General features: G+C 43.3%; 2 protein-coding genes across 2 annotated transcripts; both read right to left on the reverse strand.

Moving 5' to 3' along the window:
• Positions 1-1,186: 1,186 nt before the first annotated feature.
• Positions 1,187-9,310, reverse strand: LOC111849628 (galanin receptor 2a). Its single transcript, XM_023822670.2, has one exon. The coding sequence runs from the start codon at positions 5,012-5,014 to the stop codon at positions 3,713-3,715; it is 1,302 nt and encodes a 433-aa protein (XP_023678438.1). The 5' UTR covers positions 5,015-9,310; the 3' UTR covers positions 1,187-3,712.
• Positions 9,311-9,403: 93 nt separating this feature from the next.
• On the reverse strand, positions 9,404-27,816 carry dus1l (dihydrouridine synthase 1-like (S. cerevisiae)). The gene is made up of 14 exons (XM_023822669.2): positions 27,705-27,816; positions 26,504-26,748; positions 26,313-26,421; positions 26,151-26,201; positions 25,955-26,067; positions 25,786-25,868; positions 25,006-25,109; positions 23,370-23,514; positions 22,876-22,972; positions 22,685-22,770; positions 21,843-22,009; positions 21,501-21,538; positions 12,413-12,488; positions 9,404-10,983 (listed from the first exon to the last, which is right to left on the reverse strand). Exons 2-14 carry the CDS (start codon positions 26,738-26,740, stop codon positions 10,829-10,831), a joined length of 1,461 nt encoding a protein of 486 aa, XP_023678437.1. The 5' UTR covers positions 26,741-26,748; positions 27,705-27,816; the 3' UTR covers positions 9,404-10,828.
• Between the last annotated feature and the right edge of the window lie 156 nt (positions 27,817-27,972).

Genomic DNA, 27,972 nt, shown 5'->3' on the forward strand with positions numbered 1-27,972 from the left:
ACAACTATTTTGTCATCTATATGTAATCCCTTCAAGAAAGGGATTTAAGGAGTTGAGGGTGCCTGACGGAAATCTGATTTGACTGAAATACAGCAGGTTCTGCCGGAGTCTGTTTCAACAGGGAAGACTTGCCATGCTGTTTGCAAATTGCAGGCAGCGCATATTTGTTACATTGGTGCTCACTGAAATGTGTGTGAGGGTGAAGCACAGTGGTCCGGTGTGTAACCATTAATCAGTAAACAAAACCTTCAGTCCTAATTTTTTTTAGTTTGTGCATTGCAGTGTTTCCCAACCCGATCCTTGGGGACTCCCAGACCGTCCCGGTGGAAGGGAGCAAAAACATGGACTGTCAGGGTACTCAGGGCCCAGTTTGGGAAACACTGGTGTGTAGAATGGTCTGTGGAACTTGCATAACGCAGTGGGGGGGGAGACTTTTTGTACCAGTAAATGACAACTGGATAATGTATTTAATTGCTCAGTTAAAATACTGCTCATTAAGCAAAAATGGGAGGTAGCGACATTCATTGTTTGAGCGAGATTCTGACTGTTAATCAGAATGGTACCCATCATTGCTTTCATTGTTTTCAGATAGCACCAGATGGCTGTTTAGAGGGTACTGGAGGGATGACTAAACCGGCGCTAAAATTTCATACGTTCCTGTGTTATATTGTACCGGCATGTATAACTCAAATAGAACAGCTCTGACTAAGTGCTTGTGAAGCTGTTTTGGCCCTACATTAGTGGTGCAAAAGTTATCCATAAATTTTGCTTTGACTTCAGAGGTGGTCATTGCTAGAGGGTGTCAAGCGGAGGCAGCAGGTTTGTTACCCGGCTGGTCGCGTGGCTCGACGCAGGAGAGCCACTGCAAGAGGAGAGCATGAAAGGAGCTCGACACATCCCTGGAAGGTGCTTGTGCAGCAGCCAGCCAAGGTATTAGATATGCTGCTTTCGGCAGAAAGATTCAGCCTGCACTTTGCTGAGCTAATTATCTGTTATTAATACTGATCGTTGGAAATCAACCATTTCCTTCAGTTTCGTCCAGTTGCGATATAAATTGTATATTGGATACCTTTCATTATACTTGAAATTATTGAGCCGTTACTGAATGCAATCAAATCAACACATTATTAAATCACCTGCATGTGGGAATGAACTTTTTTTTAAACAAAAAAAAAAAAAGCTCTGAATCTGGTTATTACAGTGTTGTTTATGACCATGATCCTGAAGTATTGTTTCTAGTGTTTGAAATGATCTGGTAATCGTCTTCCTTTCTGCCAAAAACAGATGGGAAGAAAGAATGTAAGTTGTCATTTTTTTCTGATTATTCATCTTCAGAATATAGCCACGAAGTATAGACTTTATGATTTGGATCAATGAATGGAATGCAGATATGTTTAGAGTAATTGCCTCGCCCTAGAGGCAACATAGGCAATCGCCTAGGGCGTCATTTGATTAAGGGGTACAAAGAGAGAGTGACAGAATCAGAAAAAAAATACCCCTGCATTCCATGACATTACTTATTCAAACTGATGTTTTATTGCTTTCTTGTGAACTACACGAGTTAGCTGGTCCGCAGCCAGATACTCAGTGCTACTGAAATGTTTTTAATTTAAATAAACTGACAAAATTTGTTTTCTGCTGGGGGGGGCAGAGGTTGGGGCACTCAGCAGAATCTGTCATAGAGTTGCAGAAAACCCATGGCTGGCCCTACATGTTGATCATGTTGAAAACCTGTTAAAAACACAATACACTTCAGACACCAGAATGGTCTAAAATCGCAGAGTGAAGCACAAGAATAAGACATGAAAAAGTGCAATATTTTCTTTGTTCAAAAAATCTGAGATTGCCTAGCTGCAATAACTTCGGCTGCTGTCTTAGGCTGAAGGATGGCTTCTCTCTGGATTCCACTTTAGCCATACTTGTGAGGCTTGAATCAGCCGTTTAGTTATTATTTTTGTATCTTTGAACACTATTCTTTCTGTTGTTCCCACTACTGTTGAGGGGTTTTTCATGAAAACCATGCATCTTTTGAAATTTTCACGGGAAGAATTTCTATAGAGATCAAACAGAACAAAGGCAAACGCTAGTACTAAAAATATGAACTATTTTTAAAATTGGAAAATAGTTGCTGATATAGGCCTACTTTTTAACGTTCAAAAACCAGCTTCTATCTGTTATGTGCAATGTATTTATGCTTTATGCTAATGGTCATTTATTCAGTATGATTATTGATTTCATTATGCCGGTATGGGCAAATTTATATAATTTCCGAGGTAAAATGAGACGGGCATGCGTAGTATCCTGTATATTATAGGGACTGTGTGGCTGTCAGTCTATTTAAGGTTTTTAAAGCTTTTCTTGCTTTCCCCCCACTTTACCTGCTGTTTTGCTTTGATGCTTGGCTCTGATTCCTGCACATCATAATAATCATTCGCCGAACACCCTCTCAAAACATTTTAAGTTCTAAATATCGTTCTATCCGAGGAACTAAAACGGGACCCTTTACCCTTTTCTTCTCTCGAAAGCAATGGACAGCGCAGGATGAGTCAGTAATTGCGTTTTCTAAAAATAAACTGTTATAATAATGGCAAGAATGATAGCAATTTATAAGTATTAGATATTGAATGATCTCTGGGCGAACTATTTTCACAAAACGTATAAATTCTGTGCACATGTGAGAATGGTTTTATCGAACGTCGCAGTGCAAAGATCTGCACTTTGACTTAATCTCAGCCTCAACCACTGTTTCCTGGCCGCAAGTTTGGTTGTCCTTCATTATTAATTTATTTAGGATTCTAACTCTTACAGATTTCCAGTCTTCTTTAATTTCAACTCCATTTTATTAATCTAAAAAAAATTTTTTTTACAAGAATGTGAAGTAGTATGCTGGCCAGAGACAAAATGTTAACGTTCAATATACATTTACAAAAACCTTCGCCGATGTATAACACACACGATAATAGGTGAAATATTTATAATTGCACAGAATTTACAACGGAATTTCTAACAAGGCGTCAACCAGTTATTTCATGGAGTAAATCGAAAATATATCTACGTAATATAATTTTTAAACCGCTAAGGATTCCGCATGTCATCATTCTCTTTCAGAAATGTAAAATACACTAGGAAAGACGGTGGAATGGTTAAAATGTTAAGTTTGAGTTAGCAGCTGTACACCTATAGCCTACCCATACAGCTAGGTAGATTTGCAATTTACCTGAATGAAGGACTGTCGACCAAATAATTACATTTCTCTTCGCTATTTTGTCATACAAATTGCAGGGTCACGTATACAAAAAAAAATACGACATTCAAAATATTTGCCCTTTATTCTCTAATACTCGCACTAAATCTTGTGCATGGTCTCTCAGTCATTTAATCAATATACATTTGTATAATAATAAATAAACACTGGCACAGACAATTCGTTTTATATATCACATAGTTTCTCATTGACAAATGTATTTTGAAATATATAAGCCACATAACTATGAGGATGTTTTCTACAACAAATTTACATGAAATTAGTACATCTTGAATGAATGTAATTTTACTGTACACTGTAATACGCAGCCGTCTATGCGTGTTATAAATTAAAACCGTAGGTAATAAAATAATACGTAGTATAGAGTCCATGTTTTAACAAATCCAAAAGGGTCCCAAATGGAACGTAGCAGATGCAGCGTTAGAAGTTTAAGCACGACTCCCTTTGTCAATCAAACACAGTTTCGCAAACTGTTATGGAGAAGAGACTGCGGGTTTTGGAGAAGCTTTCCCTGAAGCTGGCTTGTCTCCTCCAGCCACACGCTTCGGCGGGACATCTCTCGGAGGAATCGCGTCTGCAGCTTAGGTGCATGGGCGCAGACCTGGTACCCGGCGCCCCTGATAAAGGCATGCTAAAGACTGATGACAGCTTCTTTTTGTAGCTCTTTCTAATTCTTTGAGCCGATCTATAAAGATTTCCCACAAAGCAGTAACAAAGCGGGTTGAGAGCCGAATTGGTCAGACCCATCCAAAGCGCAAAGGGTCTACCTTGCAGGATCCATTGGTGATTGACATGATCCATGTCATATTCTCTTTCTTCTAAAGCATCCGGCATGTTGAAATCAATCCAGATATCCACCACATACAGGGGCAGCCAGGAAAGCGTGAACAGCACGACAAGTGCGACGACCATCTTGGCGACTTTTTTGCGCACCTTGAGTCGGGACGCGGACTGCGCGAAGTAACACTTGTTACATTCTTTGAATTTCTCGTTTACGCGCCACAGTTTGCGCCCCGTCATGAAGCAAATAGCGAGGTTAAATAAAACGGGGAATCCGTATAGGGTGCAGAACAGCAAAAAGTTATAGCCTTGTCGCAGCCTGACTTCCGGCCAGCTCTCCACGCACACTGATATCGCATGGTTGCTTCCCAACAGCACCAGTGTCTTCGTCTTATTCATGAAGATGATCGGCGTGCAAAGTCCCGACGACAGTGCCCACACTGCACAGATCATGCAGAGTATTTTTCTCCCAGTAAAGAAATACCTGGCGTGAAGGGGGTTGTGGACGCTATAGAATCGGTTGAGACTGATGACAGCCAGACTCAGCACACTAGCGGCGACAGAAACGGCTTGGACGAAAGGGACGACCCGGCACAGAAAGTCCCCGAACACCCAGGCGTTGTGCAGCTGGTGGCCGAGATTGACTGGCATGCACACACACACCACCATCATATCACAGACAGACAAATTTATCAGCAGTCTTCTGGTTGCTGAACCGCCGACAAGACGATTTCTCCTCCTGGTTAAAACCATCAATGCCATAACATTGCCCCCTAAGCCAATGAAGAAGGACAAAGTGTACATCACTACCAAAACGATAGTGCCTGGCTCGTTCCCCGAAAACAGCACATCATCCGTGAACAGAAGTGCATCCTGAAGGCTATGGTTCATTTTGCCATCATTTCCCCAAAACGAGAAGTTCCTGTAGAAAAGGTGTCCAAATTTTAAATATAACTTGGTTAGATTCATCTTCACTTCTTTTCAGGTGATGCTTCTTTGCATGCTTTATCCTCGCCCGGAGAGTTGCGTGCGCGACTATCGTGAAACGTATTTGTGCATTTCAGCCTTTCTAAAGAGGAGCTCAGATGCACTTATCCGGAGGGTCGTCACGATGTCTGGTGGGGAACAAGGGGCTGCTCTGCGCCGGAGGGACGAGCTCATTCTGCAACCGCAGACGGCGATCGAGAGCTGCGCCTAGCAGCCTCTTTTCCTGCTGTTAACTCGCCCTTTGTTAATTGTGAGAGTAAACGAATTGCGCAGGCCTGTAACTTTTCAGAGAAGGTCTGGGCTAAACTCCGCTACGTTTACCGTTTAAGTAAAAACGCCGAGTCATTAAAAATACACGTACATTTAGCACATCATCGGACTGCCACGAGAAAATATTTATAATAATATGTATATTCCAATACTAAAAAAAGTGGAATTACCTTAGGGATCAATAAAGTATTAGCCTACTACTACTACTAAACTTAAGTCGAGAGCAAATAGGCGTTTGAAACAAAAGTATTTATCATTTGGTTTCAAATGGGCTTTTCATCAGCTGAACTTGGGTACTTCATTTATAAATAGCATAGCTAATGTATTTCTTGGGGTTTGGGTTAATAAACCCATCTATACTTTTCTGATGGCTGTAATATCTACTGGTGAATAATTGCAGCTCCCCAAACACCAGCTAAAGTTATATTCAACATTACACTGCAGAATATACGTCACATAGTAATACCATAGTAGCAATTTCACATCTATTCTCTCCTGTATTCCTTACAATTTTGCCAAATCCTTTAAGGTTGTTTACAATAGATCTATCAATCATCCAGTAGTCAATGTATTGTGTGAAATATATTGACCTCAGATAGTGTATTACTGTAATATATCTTATTACTATTAAACTCTGGGCAAAAATTAAAAGTCAGTCTGTTTCCAACTACCCAGCTATCTACCTGTTCATCTGTTTATCTATATATCTTTCTATTAACCCATCCATCCATCCATCCATCCAGGTTAGGGTCATGGGGGACCTGGAGCCTATACCATGCAGCAAAGGGCATAGGGCATGGCAGTGCTCTGAGTGGGATGCGAGACCATCACAGAGCACAAACTCATACACACATAAGCCCCATTTTTTCCCTTCACTAAATTACAAACATGACTAAAGTCACAGACAAACGTCTTAGGGTTAACATACCAGGGCTTTCCCAGCATCACACAAAGGTCCCAAGATAAGAGTCTGACTTCCTGCAACAAGAGAACAGCTGCAGTACCCCTTGCAAACAGGCCCTCTCAGGCTCTCATCAGGCAGGTTTGGACCCGGTAATGACGGGCCAGCAACAGAAGGACAGAGAAAGGAACACCTATTGGAATGATCCATCCTACCCAGGCATTGACACGTCCAATTTATTTCAAGAGTTTCAAATCACACGGTGTGAGACATTTCATCATCACACAGAATTACAGCTGGGACATTGTCTTTTTATTTTCATTCTCTATTCCCAAACCTTACCTGCAAAATGTGCCCTCTTACCAGAGCACAGGGATACAATGACTGGTTTAAATTGTTTTTGACCATACTGACAGTATTTCAGTTCATGAAAAACTTTTTTTGTGCAAAACAAACCCATTAAGCAAAATACCAGCATTTTTAAAGGCGTTCAACTGGTATAATTAAGCCCCTTAAAACCTTCAACATTTTTATCCACTGACGTCAGAAACTGAAGCAAAAAACCATAGAAAAGCTTAAAAAAAAAAATCAACAGTTCTGATCACTGTAATCAGTCTGTTGTCCCTTAACATTCCAAACCCTAACCCTCATCTGCGTTACAGACGTAAGGAATATAATCCCAGAGACCAAGGCTGGAACATCAGTCCATTGCAGGGCGCACACACACATGTAGTTGCATGCAAAAGTTTGGGCACCCTTGCTTAAAATGTCTGTTAATGTGAATAGTTGTAAAGAAGAAGAACTGATCACCAAAAAGAATAAAGTTAAAGACGACTCATTTCTTAAAAATATAATCTTGCTTAAAATTTTAATTTCCATCAATCACAGGTACAAAATACCAAAAGAGTTAAAAGGCTCTGAAGTTTGGGCACCCCAAGATATTTGAGGAGAAAGATACAAGAAGATAGCAAAGTGTTTCCACTTTCCAAGTAGATGTTTCCTCAGTCCGTATTGTTAAAAAGAAATGGCAGTTAAAAGAAATGGTGGAGCTGATGTTGAGGTCTGTCAGATCATGAACGCTTTCTGAAAGAACTGCTCGTAGGATTGCTGCAAAGGCAAATAAAAAGCCCCATCTGACTGAGAAAGACCTCCAGGAAGATTTAGCAGACACTGGAGCGGCGGTGCACCATTCTACTGTGCAGCAATACCTGAATAAATATGACCTTCATGGAAGAGTCTGCAGATGAAAACCTTTCCTGCATCCTAACCACAAAACTCAGTGTCTGAAGTTTGCAAATGAACATCTAAACAAGCCTGATGTATTTTGGAAACAAGACCCGTGGACTGATGAAGTCAAAATAGAACTTTTTGGCCACAATGTGCAAAGGTATGTTTGGAGAAAAAAGGTGCCGAATTCCAGAAGAACATGCTTTGGGCTTGTGATGTAGCCAGTGGCACAGGGAACATGTCATTGGTAGAGGGAAGAATGGATTTGATTAAATACTAGCAAATTCTGGCAGCAAACATCACAACATCTGTAAAAAAAGTTGTTGTTAAATAGAGGATGGGTCATACAACAAGACAATGATCTGAATCACACCTCAATATCTACAATGGAATACCTCAAGAGGCACAAGCTGAAGGTTTTCCATGGCCCTCACAGTCCCCCAACCTAAACATCATTGAAAATCTGCGGATAGATCTCAAAAGAGCAGTGTATGCAAGACAGCCCAAGAATCTTGCAAAAACAGGAGCATTCGTGTCAGAATTGAAAGACTTAGCTGGCTACAAAAATCATTTAAAAGCTGTGATATCTACCAAAGTGGGTGTTAAGTACTGACCATGTCGGACGTCCAATCTTTTCATTCAGGTCCTTATCATTTTTTTGGTATCTTGTACTGGTGATTGATGGAAATAAAAATGTAATCTTGTTTACAATATTAAAGAAACATGTGATCTTTAACTTTACACCTTTTGGTGAACAGTTCATCTTCTGCTGACTTAACTACTCACAGTAACAGATGTTTTAAGCAAGGGTGCCCAAACTATTTCATGCCACTGTACTGTGGGCCATTCAGCAGCTCCAATTAGTCAACCTGGAAGGCTTTGGACGGTGCAGGGAAACCCACACAGCATGGTGAGGACAGACAGACAAGGCAGGATTCAAACCCCTGTCTCTAGGGATGCAAGGCAACAGTCCGAGCCACTGCGCCACCCACTGGCCTATCGAATAATAACATAATTCCCAAGCCTGCATAAAACCAACAGCCCCCAAAATGATCTGGCCTCTAGACAAGGCTCAGGCAGAGGGACCTTCTCTCATAGCCGCTTCTACTGGAGCACAAACCTGTAAAGTGAAACGTGCACCTCCCGCTTTATGAACATGTCCTTCATTTCACAGGAAAAAGCCCATAAATCCTCTCCCTCATATCGCAATGCCTCTGATGCTGATCAACGGATCCAATAATCTAACAATATAAGGTTTCTCTAAATATTGCGTTGGAAAAATTTAGTTACAAGGAATAGAAAGAAAAGATGATCTACATTCTGTTTTTTTTGAATAATTACCACTGTTGAATATTATTTTTTTGGTTTAATGATATATTCATGATATTCAAGTAATTTAATACATGCAATAAAGACTTCTCCAAATAACTGTAATGCAAAGCGAAGGATCCCTATATTGCAGAATAAGACACTCACAGGGGAAGGGTGTAACACTACCAGCTTTCTCCGTTTTTTTCATTTATACTGGGGATGGTTGGTTATTGCTGTCTATCCACTAGCTGTATTAATAGAGTGTAGCGGGTCCAATGAAGATGTCGACCTCTCCTTCATCATAATTAAACATATAAAAAATAGCCTTTGTTAATTGTATTTACCTGTTTTGTTGGTAACTGATGCAGGCACGTGTATGCTGCACTTTTACCATGATGAAGCAAGGGAATAAATAAATAGGTCAGATCATATATATATATATATATATATATATATACTATGTCAGGCACATTTCTGTTCTGTCATTTAGAGCAATCAATCAGAGAGGGGTCTTGGGGCCAATGTCTTTCGAAGGTCTTCGAGTCAGGGAAAAAAAAAACACTTTCACTGATTTCATTGCAGGGTATAAATTGAAGCCTTTGGGTTATGGGAACGACCTATGGCGCAGAACACTGACAGTAGAAAGAGAAAGGAAAGAGAGCTTTCTTTCAAAAATTTTATTCCGATCGACAGGGACAAATATTTCTACAACCTGAGGACCATAAATACTACTGTAAGAAATATCCAGCAGGATTAAAAACAGAGGCAGGCATTATTTAACCTGCACTTGGCGGACCATCTTCTTGCATAAATTACAGGCTAAAGGCGCAGTCAGTTAAGCCATGGCGCAGGCTGATGCTGCAAAGAGCGGCTTAGCTACTGCACAGTGCGATCCACCAAGTGCAGTGCACTGCATGTCACTGAGCCCCAGTATTAACTAGACACTGTTACCTACAGTAAAGCCCCCTCAACCACAGGCCTCGGTTGGACACATTCCTGTAAAAAGTGGTAAAACCCCCTGACACACAAGGAGCCCCGCAAGTAGATTTTGTTCCAAAGCTTTGCCAACACCATCCATGACGTGACGTTCGTGTGAAACATTCAGGATGTGCTAACTTGGCAATAAATGCATTAAAACAGTTGCAATCTTTCAATAAGAAGCTGCAAATGTCAAACTTCCTGCAATAAAAAAACGGACTGGATCTGACAAGACGTGATAGAAAAGCTGTCAGAACAACTAAACAACTAAGTTTCCCAGCAACTGATTTGTGTTACTATAGCAATCCACAATAGCACACGTAACCACATCCATTGTATGAAAGTCTATTTCCTTAATTTTTTATTGCTAGCTTAACTGGAAAAAAAACAAATTAAATGGTTTTTAAAATGTGCAATTGGCTGTCCATTTGGCTTTAGCTGTGAATTGCTTTTCTATGTGACTTTCCCAATCACCGGAACATTCTAAGAAGCTCACAATCCAGTTTTCCTTCGTGTTCACAGTGTAGTTTGAAGGGAGTGTTTCCTATCAGGGAAAAGCACAGATCTTTTGAAATCCTACAAAATTTCCAAAGATTTTTACCAAGATTTTGTTCAAAATGAAGTCTTCTGCGATACATACTTATGCTTTTTTTGGAGTGAAGCTTATAATATGTCAGGTGTTTGCTTCCGGCTAATGTGCCGTAAGAATGACCCTCCCCAACATCATTTAGCAAACCCCAGAACAAAAGCCAGATACTAGAATAGCCTCCAATTTGTCATATTCAATTTGCTTTTTTAGGGATAAAACTGAGGTGAAGTACATTTTGTTTAGAAGAAGTGGCCAATTTTTTGACCATGAAGTACCATCTGTAATAGCAAGGAGTTGAGCCAACTTGCCTTTGGCTGAAATGATTCAGCTGAATGGGCAAAAAAAAAAAATGGTGACAGAAGCAGCCATACTGATGTCCTGTCAAACGTACGTCATCGACGCGTCATCCTCAGCAGAACCTGACTGTCACGCTCCTTTCCCTCTGTCTGGGGACAGCTCTCCCTGTTCAGCACCCCTCAGGGGTGTGTGGTGGCTCACATGTCCTTAGGGGGGGGCGCCCTCAGGCCACAGGGTCTCTGCTGGGCTGCTCGGGTGAGGCTGGGGGCAATGTGGGGCACGTCTGCGTGACGGACTCCCCGTTGGCCTGTCTGTTGGGCTCGCTGGCCTTCTGTCGCTGAGCTTTCTCAAACTTGGTCTTAAACAACAACCCATGGCCTGTGGGGAAGAGAGGAGAAAGGATTTTTTAGGAAGGTGGGGAGTTACTGATTCAGAGAGCAATGTGTAGATTTGTTAACCTGGCCAAGTGGCAGCTTGATATATAACCTGAAATAGCACAATGACAATTAAAGATAGCCAGCAAAATCTGGTTGTTGTTGCAAAATCTGACCACTAGCTTCTGACAACCATTATTATAATGGGAATAAACAATGAATTTCTACCTTTGGATTGACTTTCTTATTCATCGTAATGAATTATTACAGTTTAGCCTAAAAGACAGATTATTGATAGTATTCTGCTATAATCCTCCATCAACAAGATAAAGATACTTCGGAATTTTGTAAACTTTCCTATCTTTTATTCATTTTGTATACATTATTCTGTCAGATTAATGTATCAATAGCATCCCCTTAATGTTCCAGCCACTAATAATAGACCAATGTTTTATTTCTCTTGGTAAAAAAAATGGATGCCTCAAAAAGTCAGTTTAAATGACCTGAGCGAATTTAGAGAAACTTTTCTATTGCATACAGATATAAGGTGACCATTGTTATTCGGAATGTGTTTCCTTGTGGAAAAAATTTCCCAGGAGACACTCAGTTTGCAGGAACAAGGGTGGAAGACAAATGCACAGCCAGCAACACAGAGTAACATGCAGTCTGTGAACAGCATCAGAGCTTTTGGGGGAAAAAGACAAGGTGGAATGGTTATGCTCTGTGTGTGGTAGCCTGCCTCAACAGCTTGGGGGGGCACTCATTGCATTTTTAGCAGGCACTTATATCCAAAGCAATGGACATTTCTGAAAAAGCATGGACAGACAACCCCAACTTAAGGGCCTTGCTCAAGTCCCCAACAGTGTAATCACACTGCAAATTGAGAGATTCAAACCAATGACCTTCCAACAACAAGCACAGCCTGCTAACCCACTAAGCCACACAGGGCCTCACAGTCATCCTTAGCTTGCAGCCCGTCTAAGTGCCACAAAAGACTGAAGGACACTTTTGGCATTGATGTTATTTACCACACCCAGGTGAGTCCATCTCAAGTCAAGTCCTCAGAAGCTGTCACTTAATGCCCCCACATCAGTCATCCACCATCAGTCATCACCCATCAGTAATCACCCAGCCAGGGTCTCAAACAGAGGAACAGTTCTTGGACCACTTTCTGTTTATCCATCATCATTTATTTTGTCAACAGAGTGGCATTGTGCAGAATACCGATAAATGGCAATGCACACTCATTATATTCCTGCCGTTACAGGACGATGGCGCACCACAGGGGCGTTCACACAGCACACAGCTGGCCCTTTCTATATAAGAAGCCCTCTCTGGGAGCGTAGGGGGAAGAGGCCGAGCGCACTCATTTTATGGGTGAAGGTTGTCTGGAGGCAGAGGGTGTGGTACAGCACACTGGTGAAAGGGCTCACCTGGACAATCAGCTGTAGCCTTGAACGCCGCCTTCTTACAGCACCCCCGACACAGGTTGAAGACACACTTACTGCCCTGCAGAAACACAGAACGGAAAATGTTAGATGTTTCATGTGCCATTTGTACAAGTACATGAGAGCTCACCGACTTTGACAGATAATCAGACAGTCAGAGCACAGGGTCAGGCATCATGTTAAGGACAGATGGCAGTATGATCACTCAGCCAGATGCCAAATTTGAACCTGTGACCTTCAGGAAGACAGCAGCGATTCACAACAGGCTGAGCCACTCATCACACCAAAAAGGAACAACCCATGACTGGGTTAGAACCGCGAACGAAACAATGACAATGCCACATGACTAATAAAATATCAGTCATGTGACTAGCTTTATGGCAGACACAAGGTCTTCTAATGGGTTTGTGTGTACAATATATGCACATATAACAAGTAACATATATACAAATACACGTATCTTCACCAAAGCCACAGATAGTTCATATGAATGGAAATCGCCACATTAGTGTCTAATGGAAGTTCATTAGGTTAAGGCATGCTTCTAACCTAAGGGTGCCACACACTGATGTAGAGCCGTCACGATTATTAGATTAAACGATAATTAAAACGCATCGATTAAAAAATTCCTTCGCGATTACTTGGCAATATGGCGGAAGGAAGACGGCGCACAGCGGACGGAGGTTCAAATAAAGAGCAAAAGCATCAACTGTGTGGGAGCACGTCACATTAAAAGTGAATGAAGGTGCAGTTGTATATAAGTATTGCAAAGCAGAACTTAAACATCACCACAGGACAACTGCAATACAAATACATCTTAATTAAAAGTAGGTATTTAGGTTTGACAAACTCACCCAATAATGCGAGGTTAGCCATATATAGATACGTGCCATTTAGCCTCTCGGAGTAGCCTAGCCTGACTTTGTCATTATTTTGACTTAATCCATTTCGCTTCATTTACTTTCTACTATTCCTATATGTGAAAATAATTGCCTGCTAAAACATGATTTCCCCCGTCCATTAGCCACACCATTACATTGTACAGTATATAATAACCATATAATATACTTTTCTTGTGAACGTATTGTGCGTTCTATGGCTGCACAATATTGAGAAAATATCATATATTTGAAGTTTTTAGTATATTTAGGAGTTGAAAATATTACTATATAGCCAAATAGAATTTATGTAGCAGCAGAGTATCTAATAAGCTGGTGATGTTGCCGTAAGTTGTGCCATTAATACACACAAAGCGGTGTCGACAAATTTCTTGCTTTTGCTCAATATCGTCTCTTTGAAGTGCAAAACAGCGGTATTCCCATTAAGCGAAAGACAAAATGTGTTTTCGTGACCGCGTCCTTGTTCGACTCTCCTTCTCACTCATTTTAGTTTCTCACTTAAACACGGACACGCCGCACGGTCTATGAGCGAATCGCTCAGCAAGGACGAGAATGATTCTCGGAAAGTATATGCAAAAGAACGGGCAGTAAAAATGTACTAGATAATGTTGAAAATGAGCCATTATTAAAATTGCATAGCTTGGTAAGTTGCATAGCGAGGCCAGTCTCCCTTAAAAGAAAAAAGTCACGCCCCAGGTAAACTTGACTTAATCCATGATTTTTTTTTCCAATGGCCAGAAACGCCCCTGGTTTGAACCCAGCAGACAATCGCGGTCCCTGCGATGTCAGTTGCACGTGCATGAAATGACACGTCGATATTAACATCGCACATCATGCAAACCCAAGGCAGCCAGGCACAGTGGCGCACTGGGTAGCGCTGTCACTGCATACCGACACTTTGTGCGTGTGGACTTTTCATGCCTGTGTCTGGGTGCCTTTTCAGCTGATTTGCCGGTTTCCTTTCACTGCCCAAAAATATGCTACTTAAGTGAACTGGAGTGCTTGTATTATATATAAACGATTACTCGAACTGTCATATTAATCGATAGATTTTTGGACGTTTTGCTTCTGAAATTCTTTAAAAATGTGAACACAATAAGAAATTTGACATTTCATGAAGAACCCAACATGCCAGAACAACAGCACTGTTAAAATGTACCAATCAGGGATATCCCGGGGAGATAGAGGCTTTATCTGTGTATTCCAGACGGTTCACAGTACTTCTGCAGGTTCATGAATGAAGCTCTTCCAGCACTTGCATAATCACTTGCTTACCGACAAGATTCAGCAAAGCTGAGGGATTTTAGTTGACCAGACGTCTGCACAAAAATGCAGACATTTACACTGAATGATAACATCAATAATAAATTGATGTCTCGCAGGTGAAAGAGTAAAACCCCAAGAGACCAATGTTTAAAAGTCTGAAAAGGACTGTTTGATTCTCCAGACCTTCAAAAGCCAAGGTATCTTACCTGTTCTCCTATCTAATCCTACAGTTACAAAAAAACCAAACACCCCCGCTTACTCTGTCTGGTTTTGTTCATGTTTAAAAAAAAAAAATCATAGAAAGGAATTAATTTTGTTCTCAGTGACTTCAAACACCTCAACTTCTGGAAAGTCATTCACATTTTCTTAAACTAAGAGTATACTGAAAGTATACCATGGAGCGCAGACTTTTCAAGTTCTCCTTTTAGTTTAAGCGTTTTTCACTCGTTCAGCCCTTCAGCTGGCAGTTGGCTCTCAGGCTTTAATACGTGAGAACCACGTCTGGTTCTGTTCCTCTCATGGACACTTCCCAGAGTCCTTACATCAAAAATGACACCCAGAGAAAGGGCATTAAGCGGTGACCCCCATTTCACGGTGACGCTGCGTTTCATGACACGGCATATGAAGAATCTTATAAAGTGACACATAAACACTTCTTGTAAGATTCGGTGTTAAACACTAAACAATAAATCAGGGGTATTAAGATAATGTTATAATTAATGCTTCAGAGTAAACAAAACTGGTCACATTTACTTCCTCCTGAACACAAGGGGGCACTGTCTTTGTTCTACTTGGGCGGGGCCCTTTCAGCATCCATCCTGCTGCAGAAACGGCCACCTGTCTAGCTATTAGCCAAAGCACCCCTTGAACACAATTCCACCTCACAGTCACTTTTAAGAGCTCACGTCTGGCTCAGGAGCAACAGGTTTTTTGGGAAGGCAGTATGTTCAGGATGGTATCAACCAACAGGTCCAGTGTATCACTTAACACCCTCCCAACTAGCCAAAGGGGGCTCGACCAATCTGATTACTCTGGCCAAGCTACTAAATGCATTTAATGCACATAGTTATGGACTATTTTAAATTAGGGGGAAAATGTCAATGAATCTCTAGAAACACAAGTTTAAAAATACAAATAAGCACCAAAAGCTACTTAACAACCCGCATAGTGCGACGGGTCTGTGAGTAAGGTGGCTATCCTACAGTGCTCAAGGTTGTGGGTTCAAACCCAGCCTAAGACTCCTGGAGTGGGTCTTTAATTTGTGCAAAGCAACATCAACAAATAGTCCTTATTGTCAAAAGGCCTTTAATGCAGCAACATAAATGGATTAAATTTAAAGCATCCTTACTCTGCCATCCTACATCGGGGCAGGAGCTGGCTAATTGTCTTACATTCCCCAGTTAATTTAATCGCTCGTGAAAAACATAACTAGTTAATTATGATTTTTTTAAATTTGGTCATAAAAATACCAGACACTCCAAACATATCAACCACTGATCTACTTGGTGTTAATCATGGCTACATGATCAACCTTACAAAGAACACCTTACCTTAAACTTCAAATTATAAGGCTGTGCGCATAAACACAACAATATCTTAATCACCACATTACTGGTAAATACCAGTTTCAAAGCCAAAACAATGTATTTTTAAATAGCCCTCAAATCTTTAGTCTACTTTCATGTAGATGTAAGTCAACAGGCCTGCTGCAGTCACAATTTTTTATGCTGAAAAGGAAATTATTTTCAGGGAACTGAAGAGCGAGAGAGTGATTGTGGAGTACTAGTTGGAGAGCACTACGAGGCTACTTTAGGGCTGCTGGTGAAATTCTGGAATGTAATTCTGAAGCGTGATAGCAGCGAGCAGGATGGTGGAGAGCGGAGAAATGACTCCTGCTTCATTCAATAGCTCAATGGAGACCATTCTATTTTCCGAGGCTGGCACAGACGACCGCATGAGGGTAAACAAACCTTCAGGTCCGCGTTGGCCAACGTGGGCAGCACTTGAGTTCAGAATGAAAAGCGCTCGGCCGCAGGAATCAAACCAATCACGGCACGCAGAAGACAATGTGTGTTTACATGCTGTAGCTAAATCTGTCAAATCCAAGTTCACAGGACATTCTCTTGCCATGTTAATATTGTAATGTCACATTGTTGTAAAAGGCATTTCATAAACAACTGCAGGGGGAAAAAAAATCAAGCAATGGAAATATCCATGAAATGCATTTGTTTGCCATTGATAGCACATATTCAGAAAACTATTACTTGCCCACTGAACAGTCAACTAGCTACTTTTCCCCCCATCATCTGCTTATGTCAACACGAGAGAAGATTCCATGAAAAGTTTGATGAAAGCAGCATCTATGCACTTTGTGAATCACACTTTTCAGTTGTGTTCATTGTTTAAAACTACATTGTATTAATTTCAGTCAGCACTGTGTTCTTCTGAAAGGGCAGATACACAATGCTGTAAATATAATTGGGGATTATGCGAAAACAACATCCACTTCACGTTATAAACGTCCCAAGAAATCAGCAGGAAAAGCTGGTTTTATTACTTAAGAAAGACAATAGCGTTTTAAAGCATGAATCACCAGAAGCAATAATGTCAACAGCGTCAGAGCTTTTGGGGGAAACAGACAAATTAGAAGGGTTACACTCTGTGTGTGGTAGCCTGCTTCAACAGTCTGGAGGGGGGGCACTACATTATTTATTTAGCAGGCACTTATATCCAAAGCAATGGACATTTCTGAGAAAGCAGGGACATACAACCCCGACTTAAAGGCGTTACTCAAGGCCCCAACGGTGTAATCACACTGTCGACCGATGGATTTGAACCAATGTGAGACTTCGTAAATAAATATGTTAAGAATTTTACACGCACACATACAGTTCACGCACAAAAGTATCATGTACTACAAATTACTTTCATCTTTCCTAACTAGTTTGGCAGTAAAATAATCATGCTAAGTTTTGAAGTGAATGGATTTGTCACCAAGTGATGAGAGATCCATCTGGACACAGATAGCTTTGTGTACAATGTGGTGACGTATCGGAGAGCTATCTAGGCATAACTCCTCGATCATTATGAGGTGTTTTTCCATTATTTGAAGAACACCTCTGGGATCTTCCCTGGCCTTTATTGACACCACCTGCTGCTCTCCATGAGCGCTGATTACACTCCTGAGTGGAGTGGCACGTTTGAAGGGTCTCCATATATTTATTCCAACTAGTAAAACATAACAGTCTGTATCTACAGGCTGTCTGAGTGAATCTTGGATAGTCGTCTGCATTCAGTGTGACTGGCCCGTAGCAGGACCCCGACTCTGCTACCCACCACAGACTCCGCCAGCCAAGTCCCAGGAAACCGATATCTGGCGCTAACATTAACCAGATTATGCTTTATTCATACCTCCTTCAACTGCATATGGGCCCGATATGCATCAAGGCTCAAAATCGAATCAGGCAAAAGGCCCAGTCCAATCAGTGACAGCAAGCTAAATCCGCTCATTTATCCATCGCCCGTAATAAAGATTCATCAACTGCCCGCCGTCGCAGTGCCGACTCAGTCTTAAGCTGAGACATCGCATTCATTAATTAGCCGTTGAGCGCTGGGGTGAATGTTCAAATAAGGGAACTGTTCACATTTTGAGACCTAAGACTAAACAAAAGTATCAGATTGCAAGTATCAGATTTTACACTCTGGTACCCAGAACTACAAAGAACCAAAGCCAGTGTCAAACACATCACGCAATATAAATGGCTTTTTATGACCCTAGTATAACTACAAACTGCAACTCAAACTAGCTGGTGAAATAAGGAGCTTTCAGGTGATGTACTGAAGTCCAAATTCAACAATTACAATGGCAACCTATTTTGTAAAATACTAAATTATGTAATGAGTTAGAATATGGTGATTATTCACTTTGAAAATACTATGATATAGGTAGGTAGATACAGTGACTAAATCTTCCTGAAACTAAATTGCGCATTAACGCAGTATATATATATATATATATATATATATATATATATATATATATATATATATATATATATATATATATATATATATATATATATATATAAATAAACATTAACCCATATTGTACTATGAATCAATAACTTCAATAAAGCTCTTTAAAGGTAAGTATGTCTCATTCAAGTTCGTTGTCCATGTTTGGGAGTTTGACTAAGGCAGCTACCAACAGCCAACCTGCTTAGTGCTAAATGCTGCGGGACACGTTACATTAGATATCGTTCCTGGGACAACGTGACCATGTTCAGAAGACAGCGGTCTGCCCTGAAGCTGTTCTGACACCTCGGTCTTGTCCCTGTGCTAAACCTCATCTTCACAGCAGGCCAAAAGGACACGGCAGCAGTTTCTGGACCGGCTTCTCTTTCAACCTGAGATGTTTGCAAAATCCCAATATATCAGGCCTGAAGCTGGGAAATAATACACTTTTAGATCACATTTACACAACATTTTTATTCTTTTCTATTATGCCATCTTTCTTCCAGAGCCACATTATTTGATACACGTAGCAAGAACTGGGTCGGACCCGCATTTGCCTCCAGAAGTGACGTGTTTCAGTTGTGGCGCAACCGTCAGCTTTAACGAGTATGGCCATGTTCCTCTGACCTCTCATTAACAAGGCGCTCTCAGCCGTTGTATCCCAGTGCAATCTGTTACCATAGATACCCTTAATAAATCTCCATTCTTATGCGGCTGGTACTTTACTTACACCTCATGTCTGAGGTCATCAAGGTGCACAGCAGCCGTTTTTAATGAAAGCAATTAAAATTTAAATATCACTCTCACAAATTACTGAGAGCAACTTTTTAAATCAGGTACAAACTGATTATTGGGAAGTTACAGCAGGCCTTAGATTACACTTAAAATTGCAGTTAAATGCCTAGAACAAAGGCATGATTACAGTAGCCTACCGATAAAACAAGTAACAACACACTGTGTTGCCCCATTGAACTCCTGTCCTGTTCATCAAAGCAGCCAAACAGCAGGACAAGTGAGGTTTCATGGTTCAAATCAGCTTCCGCCTTCAGAAGGTGCCCCGCCGATCAGGCCGGAATCCTCTCAGCACCTTCCCGGAACTCAAATCATCGGTACTCAACTCTATGTAAGCAATACACGTTGCCGTAGCGACAACCACTTACTTCCCATTATGAAGGTGCACTGCTGATTACTTAGGTTTCAGACATAGGCCTGCCCACTGCATTACCTATTCAATTACTTAATTACAGTGCAATCACTTGCAATTACTTGATTACAGTGATGGCCTGGTAAATGATGATGATAATAATAAATAACAATAATATCACCTCTATACTGTTGACTATACCAGTAATTGATGCATTATTTACATATGCATCTATTTAAAAAGCCACTTATCTAGATAATGTTCAGGCCTGCATTATTAATTTAACTTTGTGTTTAAGTAACATTAATTCATTACAGTAATGCTGCTCTTTGCAGAAACAGACCTAAATGCAAAATGTCGACCAAAAAAAAAAAAAACGTTTTCCGGCTGAAGGCCGAGCTGCAAATACTACACGTCTTCCCACCAAATGAACGGTCTCATAGTCTGGAATAAAAAAATGTAAGGTTTTCCCTGTTCTAGAGAAAACCATAATGACCTGACACAGCGAGGTTTTGGTTTTGGCACAAGCAAAGTGTTCTTAAGTTGACAAGCTTTCCATCCGCAAGACCCTTCAAGCAGTGCCTGGGCACAGGAAAAATGCTTAGGGTTATATTCTGAAGGCCTCCATGACAAGGTATCCTGTGGAAACTTCTAGAATGTAAATGATGCGTACAGCAAACTGTCAGCAACACATGGTGACTCACACTCAATTTCTCACGACTCTAACGCACGGGCAGCCTAAAAGAATGGAGTTATAATTAAAAGTGCTTCTGATAAAATGGTGTCTTGTTAGAGTTAGGAGGTGGCCCCTGAGATGAGAAATCCCATAATGCCCGGCAGGACAACAAGGCACAGGTGGGACAGTGTGTGTTCATAAAACACCGTGGTGCTTTGAAAATTGGAGGGAAATACTAGAGGGGCACATTAAGCCAGCACTGTTATTTTCCTCCAGAGCCACTTACTTAGTACAGGGTCACAGAGAGCCTGGAGCTTATCCCAGGAGACACAGGGCAGGGGACAGGCAGAGAAGCCAGACTGTCGCAAGGCACACACACACTCACACACACACGCACACACACACACTCACACACACACACATGCTAGAGGCGATGTCCAGCCTGCAATACGTACATCTAACCGCATGTCTTTGGATGAAACCCAAATGAGCAGAGGGAACATGCAGCAGCCATGCAGAGGCAGGAGCCGGAATCGAACCCCCAACCCTGAGGGTGCTACCCGCTGCACCTCTGTCCACCTATAAATGCAGAAAGGCTACCGGCTGCATATAAAAATGTCATTTCGCTTTGCAGTGTGTCTAAATGCTGCTGTAACACTCAACCCCCATTAAATAACGGGAGTTTATGTTTTGCATTGTGGTAAAAGCAGGAGGGTGTCGCAATAACAGCTCAGATATTACTGCACACCCCCAGTTTAACGGCTTCCTAATTTAGCCCAGCAGGCGAGCTACCCTCAAACTGCTGCCAAAATGGCCACCCCCCTCACCCCACAAAGCAAGCTCGTGCCAGCTGGATAGAAGCAGCCAAACAGCTGAAGCCCACCAGCCCTCAACAAGACGAAACGCAGCCACCATCACCTCCCCCCGTTGGCAGAGAGACACCACATTTGTCCCTCTGCCCGCACGCTGGTGACAGACACAGTGCAGATCCAGGCCCGGGGGTAGGGGGCCACGTCTCGGCCACGGCGACCCTCAGCTTGGGTCCACATTCACAGAGCTGCTAAAAGGACTCACCTTGGGGTTTCCGCACTGCTCGCATTTGATGTATTTGGCTGCAGGGGAGACAATAAGGCAAAAGGTCAGGCTGGATTCCTGACTGATGGTCATTTAACGGGCAGCGGGGAGGGGGCACAGGCAGGGAGGGGGCAAATTCTTGTGCCACGTTCAGTATAAACACGTGTGGAACTCGCCTGGAATTTGGGACCAATGAGGCCTTGGGAAAAGCCCAAAGAACGTTATGAGGGAACGTAAGGGCTGAGGAAGGTGGTAAGCGGGCCGAGTGGGGCAGACGGGGGCATGGGGCAGACGGGGACATGGGGCATTCGGCTGCGGGCAGCGAGACTCAGGGCTCCTTACGTTTCTGCTCCATGCTGAAGTTCTTGTTGGGGTTGCGCGCCTTCTTCTTCTGCTTGTTTCTGGAGAGGTACTCTGGGGGGGCATCAGCATCCGCCAGGGCCCTCTTCACACACACTGCCTTCGGCTGAGAGCCGGGCTGCCCGTTCTCACTGCCAGGACCCTTCGGGCTGCAATGCCAAGGGTGGGGGGGCATGGTGAAGGGGGGAGAGGGGACCCTATCAATGATCTGACAGACTTGGCAAAAAGTGTATATATCTTGGCATGGCGGGCGTTTCTAAGATGGCCTGAATGAGATCACCATCCAGATGAATAAGAGCTCAGCATACTGAAGCAGTAAATCTGAGAAGTAAATCAGTTAATCCACTAGCAGGCTGTCAGAAACCGGCCCTCTATCTCTGACGCTCTGGAGAATTCAGACTGGAAAAAGTTCACAAATTCAACGACAAAATAAAAACTATGGAATCCAATACGTTCCCTCATGGTCAAGGATAAAAAAAAAAACTTGAAGAAGTGATTACCAACCAGATTCATTATGCTCTGGTGAGACACTGTGCATCAGGTCAGGCAGTGACTGCCATTACTGGAGAGTTAGGGAAGACTCAGATGGGGATTAGTAACAGCGAGAGACACTGGACGACCTGCCAACAGATGGCATAGTGAAGAATTCAAAGCAGCAATGTGATGCCAGTAGAGCAGGCAGAGAGCAACAGAACTGGGTGTTTGGCAGGAAGACACGCCAAGAGCCAGGAGGGTATGTTAGACACATCAGTGACCCCTAAGCGTGACCCTCCCAGCTCTCGCTGGGCAGTCAGTCAGAAGGAGGGACGGAGACGCTCTCTCACGCTGGCCGGACGTAGGGCTGGCATATCCAGTGCGGGAAGGGCAGGCTGCCGTGGTCCTCCCCAGCTTCCTGACGAGCCATTTCCTCCTGACGGTGAAAAGGGGCAGGCTTTCAGCAGGCTGGTGAGGAAGGTGCGTGTGTGTGGAGGAGGAGGAGGATGAGGAGGAGGATGAGGAGGAGGACGCCGCGTACCTGGCAGCGCCGCTTCAGCTGCGCGTTCAGCTCGGCCATCCCCTCCAGCGTCCGCACTTTGGCCAGCTCCTCCCGCAGGTCCGTGTGGATCTGCAAACTGCAGGCACACCACGTCCTCACTGCAGCCCCAAATCCTCCTCGCTGATCTTCTTCACATTTAATTCTTCAAATCTCTTGCTCCTCAATGAGTCTGACTTATGGGTCCTGGGTAACTACTGGATAGGCTGATAAATTTTTCTGCTAAAAATTTCAATAAATTCTATTGCTTTACTTTTCCCCCTTGAAAATAGATTAATAATAAAATAGATTTATATATATATATAAAAAACTATATTTATGGTGACAGTGTGGCTCCAACAGAGTTCCATGGATTACAGCTGCCCCATTCTCTGGGGTAAACAAAGTATTAACCCAGATCACATGACCCAGACATTAACCCCGATCACATGACCCAGACATTAACCCCGATCACATGATCCAGGTGGGCCACTCACGTATGGTGCCACAGCTTGAAGAGGTGGGCACGGACGAAGGACAGGGAGCAGGGGTACTGCCGGACCACCTCCAGGTACTCCTCTGCCATCTCCCACACGGGCGGGCTGTGGCCCTCGAACAGGGCTGGGTTGTGAAGGTTACCTTCTGCAAGGGACAAATGCAAACGGTGAGCCAGGGACCAGCCGCTGACAGCAGAACACCTCAGAGTTATGCAGCAGTTAATCTGCACTTACCAAGAGACTGTTTTTCTTGCTAAGAGAAACAGTGCTGTGAGGCTTTAACTACCTTGAACCGGCGCGGCCAATTTGTCAATAAAGCTTTGCAGGCAGTGTGGCCAGTTACGTAAAAAAAAGAGATGCTTAGAGTCCATGGATAAAAGCACTAATCCAATAATTACCCTCCAAAGGAAAAACTATTTGTATCTCCAGGTTGAAATTAAATACAAGCGCCAATGAACACAGCACAAGGCAGCCCCCCACTGTCAAGAGATGGAATAGACTAAAAATAAACATACACAGCCGCAGAAAAAATTAAGAGACCACTTAATTTTTAAACAAATCTGCATTCTTAAATCCTGTTTTTATCCTGGTTCTTCTGGCTGCAGGATGCTTCCAGGTTCATAATTTCCAAGACAGCAGCACACAAGAATAAGGCGAAGCAGGAGACACTGAGAACGACCCGAAACCAGCCAGGAAAAAGACCAGAAGCGACTGTAGGATGACATCAAGTGACCTTCAAAAGGAATGGGAAACATTAGGTGCAGGTGTGAAGTGCACGGCTTGGACAGTGTGTACCAGGCTCCTAGAAGCAGGACTGAAGTCCCATAAAGAAAGGAAGAAGCCCTTCATCAATGAGAAACTAGGCTGCAGTTTGGGGAAAAAAAAAAAACACATATTATGCACAGACGTACACCTATAAATTGAGAATTTTTTTCTGCAGCTGTCTATACACTTCTCGAGAGTCAACACTGCAGGAGAGTAAACACAATCACACCCACGTTTGTTGATGGTGGTTGAGCATCCCATAATAATGTTATTGAACATCGCTCACGTCATTCCAGCACCCCACAAAAAAGCTATTTCAAGGACACTGGAGCTTAAAATATTAGGATTTTACCCTTTAAATTTTTTATATGGGATCTATCAGTTTAAGCACTTCTATCAGATCAGCACTTCTAAAGTCCTGTAAACTGCAGGATGAAGCTTGTTCATCATGAGCAGGAGGTGGCGTGAGCTGATTAGAGCTCAACTCATGAAGTCGGTGTAGAAATTCAACATAACGGGGTCGTCCTGGATGCCAAGCAGCCGCTGATATACAGCACTCCAAGAACATGGTCCACCCACCCCCCTCCCCCGTGGCACTTGGTTCGGACCTCAGAGCCCCAGAACCTGACCTCTCGCAGGTGGTGCAGCCACCCCCCTCCCCCGTGACACTTGGTTCGGACCTCAGAGCCCCACAGCCTGGCCTCTCGCAGGTGGTGCAGCCACCCCCCTCTCCCGTGGCACTTGGTTCGGACCTCAGAGCCCCACAGCCTGGCCTCTCGCAGGTGGTGCAGCCACCCCCCCTTCCCCGTGGCACTTGGTTCGGACTTCAGAGCCACAGAGCCTGACCTCCCGCAGGTGCTGCAGCCCATACCTGCGCTCATGACGCCCTGCACACCCGTTTCTTCCATGCAGCGCTGCACGTCGCTCAGGTGCTGGATGTTGCCGTTGGCAAAGACGGGGATGCTGACGGCCTTCCTGCAAGGGCCACATTTACACAACATGAGTTGGGGTTTCCATCACAAAGGGCCGCCTACAAACCCATATGCACCTGCTCCCACCTTCCATCCCACAAACAGGGTGACAGCCAGGAGCCGGGAGAAGCATGAGGGCACCTTGGCTGCGATGCTACTCAATCACAGGGCTCACAGACACACACAAACCAGAGGTGGGTAGTTCAGGTCCAGAAAGTAAAAATCTAGACCAGGATTTTGTTGCAACCAACCAGCTGAGTATAAAAAGTCAAAGAGTACTCAAGTGGTGGAACAAAATCCCGGTCTGGATTTTTACTTTCTGGACCTGAACTATCCACCTCTGACACACACACGCACACGCACACGCACACGCACACACACACACACACACACACACATACACACAGAGTAATGCAGAAAAGCCACTTAACCACATGTTAACTATAGGAGCAAACAAAAGAGCAATACAGAAAGAAGCTATAAACTCCACATATACACAGAGCAGAGGAGGGATTCCAACATCCACCCCAAGAAATATGAGGTAGCAGTGTGAGCCACTGAGCCACTGCACCACTGCACCACTGCACCACTGCACCACCCAGAAACTTACACTACTGATTTCCACCTGGAGGGACTGAGCCATTGAAAAGTAACCCTGAGATCTTGGCTCTGGAACGTACCGGACAGCAGTAATGTGCTCCCAGCTCGCGACGCCTGTCATGGCCCCTTTCTGCTCCTTGGTCCGGCCATGGACGGTAAGCAGCTGGCATGACATGGGCACAGGCTATGAGCTCGTGGATCTCACGCTACATGCGACCGCGCCCCCCGACCTGCCGGCGTGCGCCATACCTGGCACCCGGCCTTCTCCAGCATCTTGGCGTACTGCACGGTTTTCTCAATTTCCGGGAACACTCTGATCTTGCACGTGATGGGTACTGAAATCTTGTCATTGGCCAGTGACACTAGACACACGGGGGGACATTAAGATATGAGGGACAGGAACCATTACCCCGATACTGAGGCAACAAGATGACCATAAGCTCACCCATCTTCTCCAGAAGACTCCACTCTTCTTGCAAGAAGGCACCGTAATGACCTAGGAAAATGCAGAGATAGGTTTAAACTAAAACATATGTCCGCTTGATGGTAAAAACATAAATCCTCTGCAGTTTAACAGCTTGTATCCTCCATCCAGTGAGTCCTCTACCTCGCTTTGCGATCATCTGAGGGCAGCCCAGGTTGAGGTCGATGGCATCGCAGTAGTCCTGAGCCAGGAGTGCAGCCTTGATGAACATTTCTGGGTCATTCGCACAAAACTGCACAGAGGGAAGTCACATAAGGGCCATGTAGGAAGCACCGGGCACGTGAAGAGCCGGAGGCGCTGCTGCGCGAGCTCACCTGTGCAATCAAGGGCCGGTCCTCTGCGCAAACCTCAGCATACAGGTTCTCGCGCCGGTAGTTGCCGTCCCGCACAAAGACCTGCGCGTGCAGCATGGGGGTGTAGCAGACCTGGGCGCCGTGTCTGCGGCTCAGGAGCCTCCAAGCCAGCTCGCTCTGATCCACCATCGGGGCCACCACGTAACGTGCCCCCTTCAGGGTAATCTTCCAGAACTCAAACCCTTGCAGCTTATTCATGATGAAAGCTTACGGAGGAGAAAGCGTTAGAAACCAGGGTGAGTTTAGGGAAATCGCAAACAGGTTCAGTATTCAGGAGGCTTAAAAGTAACCTTCAGTATAACGTAATCAGATATATATTAAGCGTTATTAATGGTGAAATACTGACTGTATGACTGCAGAACATGAATTTTCCTTTAAACTGTTTGTTTTAAAATCAATTGCGACAGGTTGAAGATCTTTACGAATATAAGTAACAATGTGATCATTTTAATTGTTTAAATCAATATACGTACAGAATATTACTACATAATAAAACTGGAATTGGCCGTAGCGGCGAAATCGTTTAAAATGCTTAGATCGAATACTGAAAGGGAACTATAAAACACGCAATATTACAGCAACTTGTAGCATGGTTCTACAGGTAGTTATTTGATTTAATTTTGCCCCCTGGTTTTGTTCTGTTACACGATCTGCTCCACACTATACAAAGGGGAAAATATTAAGTGGCTTTAGGTACAAAACATGTGGATAACATATGGACGGATTAGAAGAGATCGTCTGGTACAAACCCCTAATTTGACTTTAACTTGTAACTGGAAGACAGTGACGTACTAGCCTACTAGGGATAGTGCTTGTGCCCATGACTAGACAATGTACCATGCTGAAAACTGCTAGCTTACCAACAAGATCGACACACTAGATATTACAATGCGAATGTCAGGACGTCTCCTGACTTAACCAGCGACCCATACTAATGTCACTGAAGCTACTTCCGCAAACGATCACGTTAAAACTACAGATATAAATCTACAGGGGATCGGAAGTTTGTGCGCACATGTTAAATGTAATCCAGCTTCCAATTTACTCGCACATGTGGAGCAGTTTTATTTGTTCAAACGATTCTTAGAATCAATATCCGATTATCGGAATACAAAATTTCACATAGTGAAGAAGACATGAAGTGTCATATGCAAATACTGACCAGATCTCACAGCTGGCTTGCACTCGTAACCAGGCGTCCGCCGGGTGCGCGAACCACCTCGGCGTCAGTCACAGCTCGATTGGTGTTACATGTATTACACTTCGGGTTTCGCTCGCGACATTTGTGTCACTTTCAAATATGACCGATCGGAAACCTCATCTAAAAAGATGTATGGTGCTTATTACAGAAATTCTTTCTTTTTTCGTATTCCAGTATTGAAACTGGTAAATATTTGGAAGTTAGTGCCTCCTAGTGGGTATATTTAAAG

Source organism: Paramormyrops kingsleyae, chromosome 5, assembly GCF_048594095.1.
Source record: "Paramormyrops kingsleyae isolate MSU_618 chromosome 5, PKINGS_0.4, whole genome shotgun sequence".
Taxonomy (NCBI): Eukaryota; Metazoa; Chordata; class Actinopteri; order Osteoglossiformes; family Mormyridae; genus Paramormyrops; species Paramormyrops kingsleyae.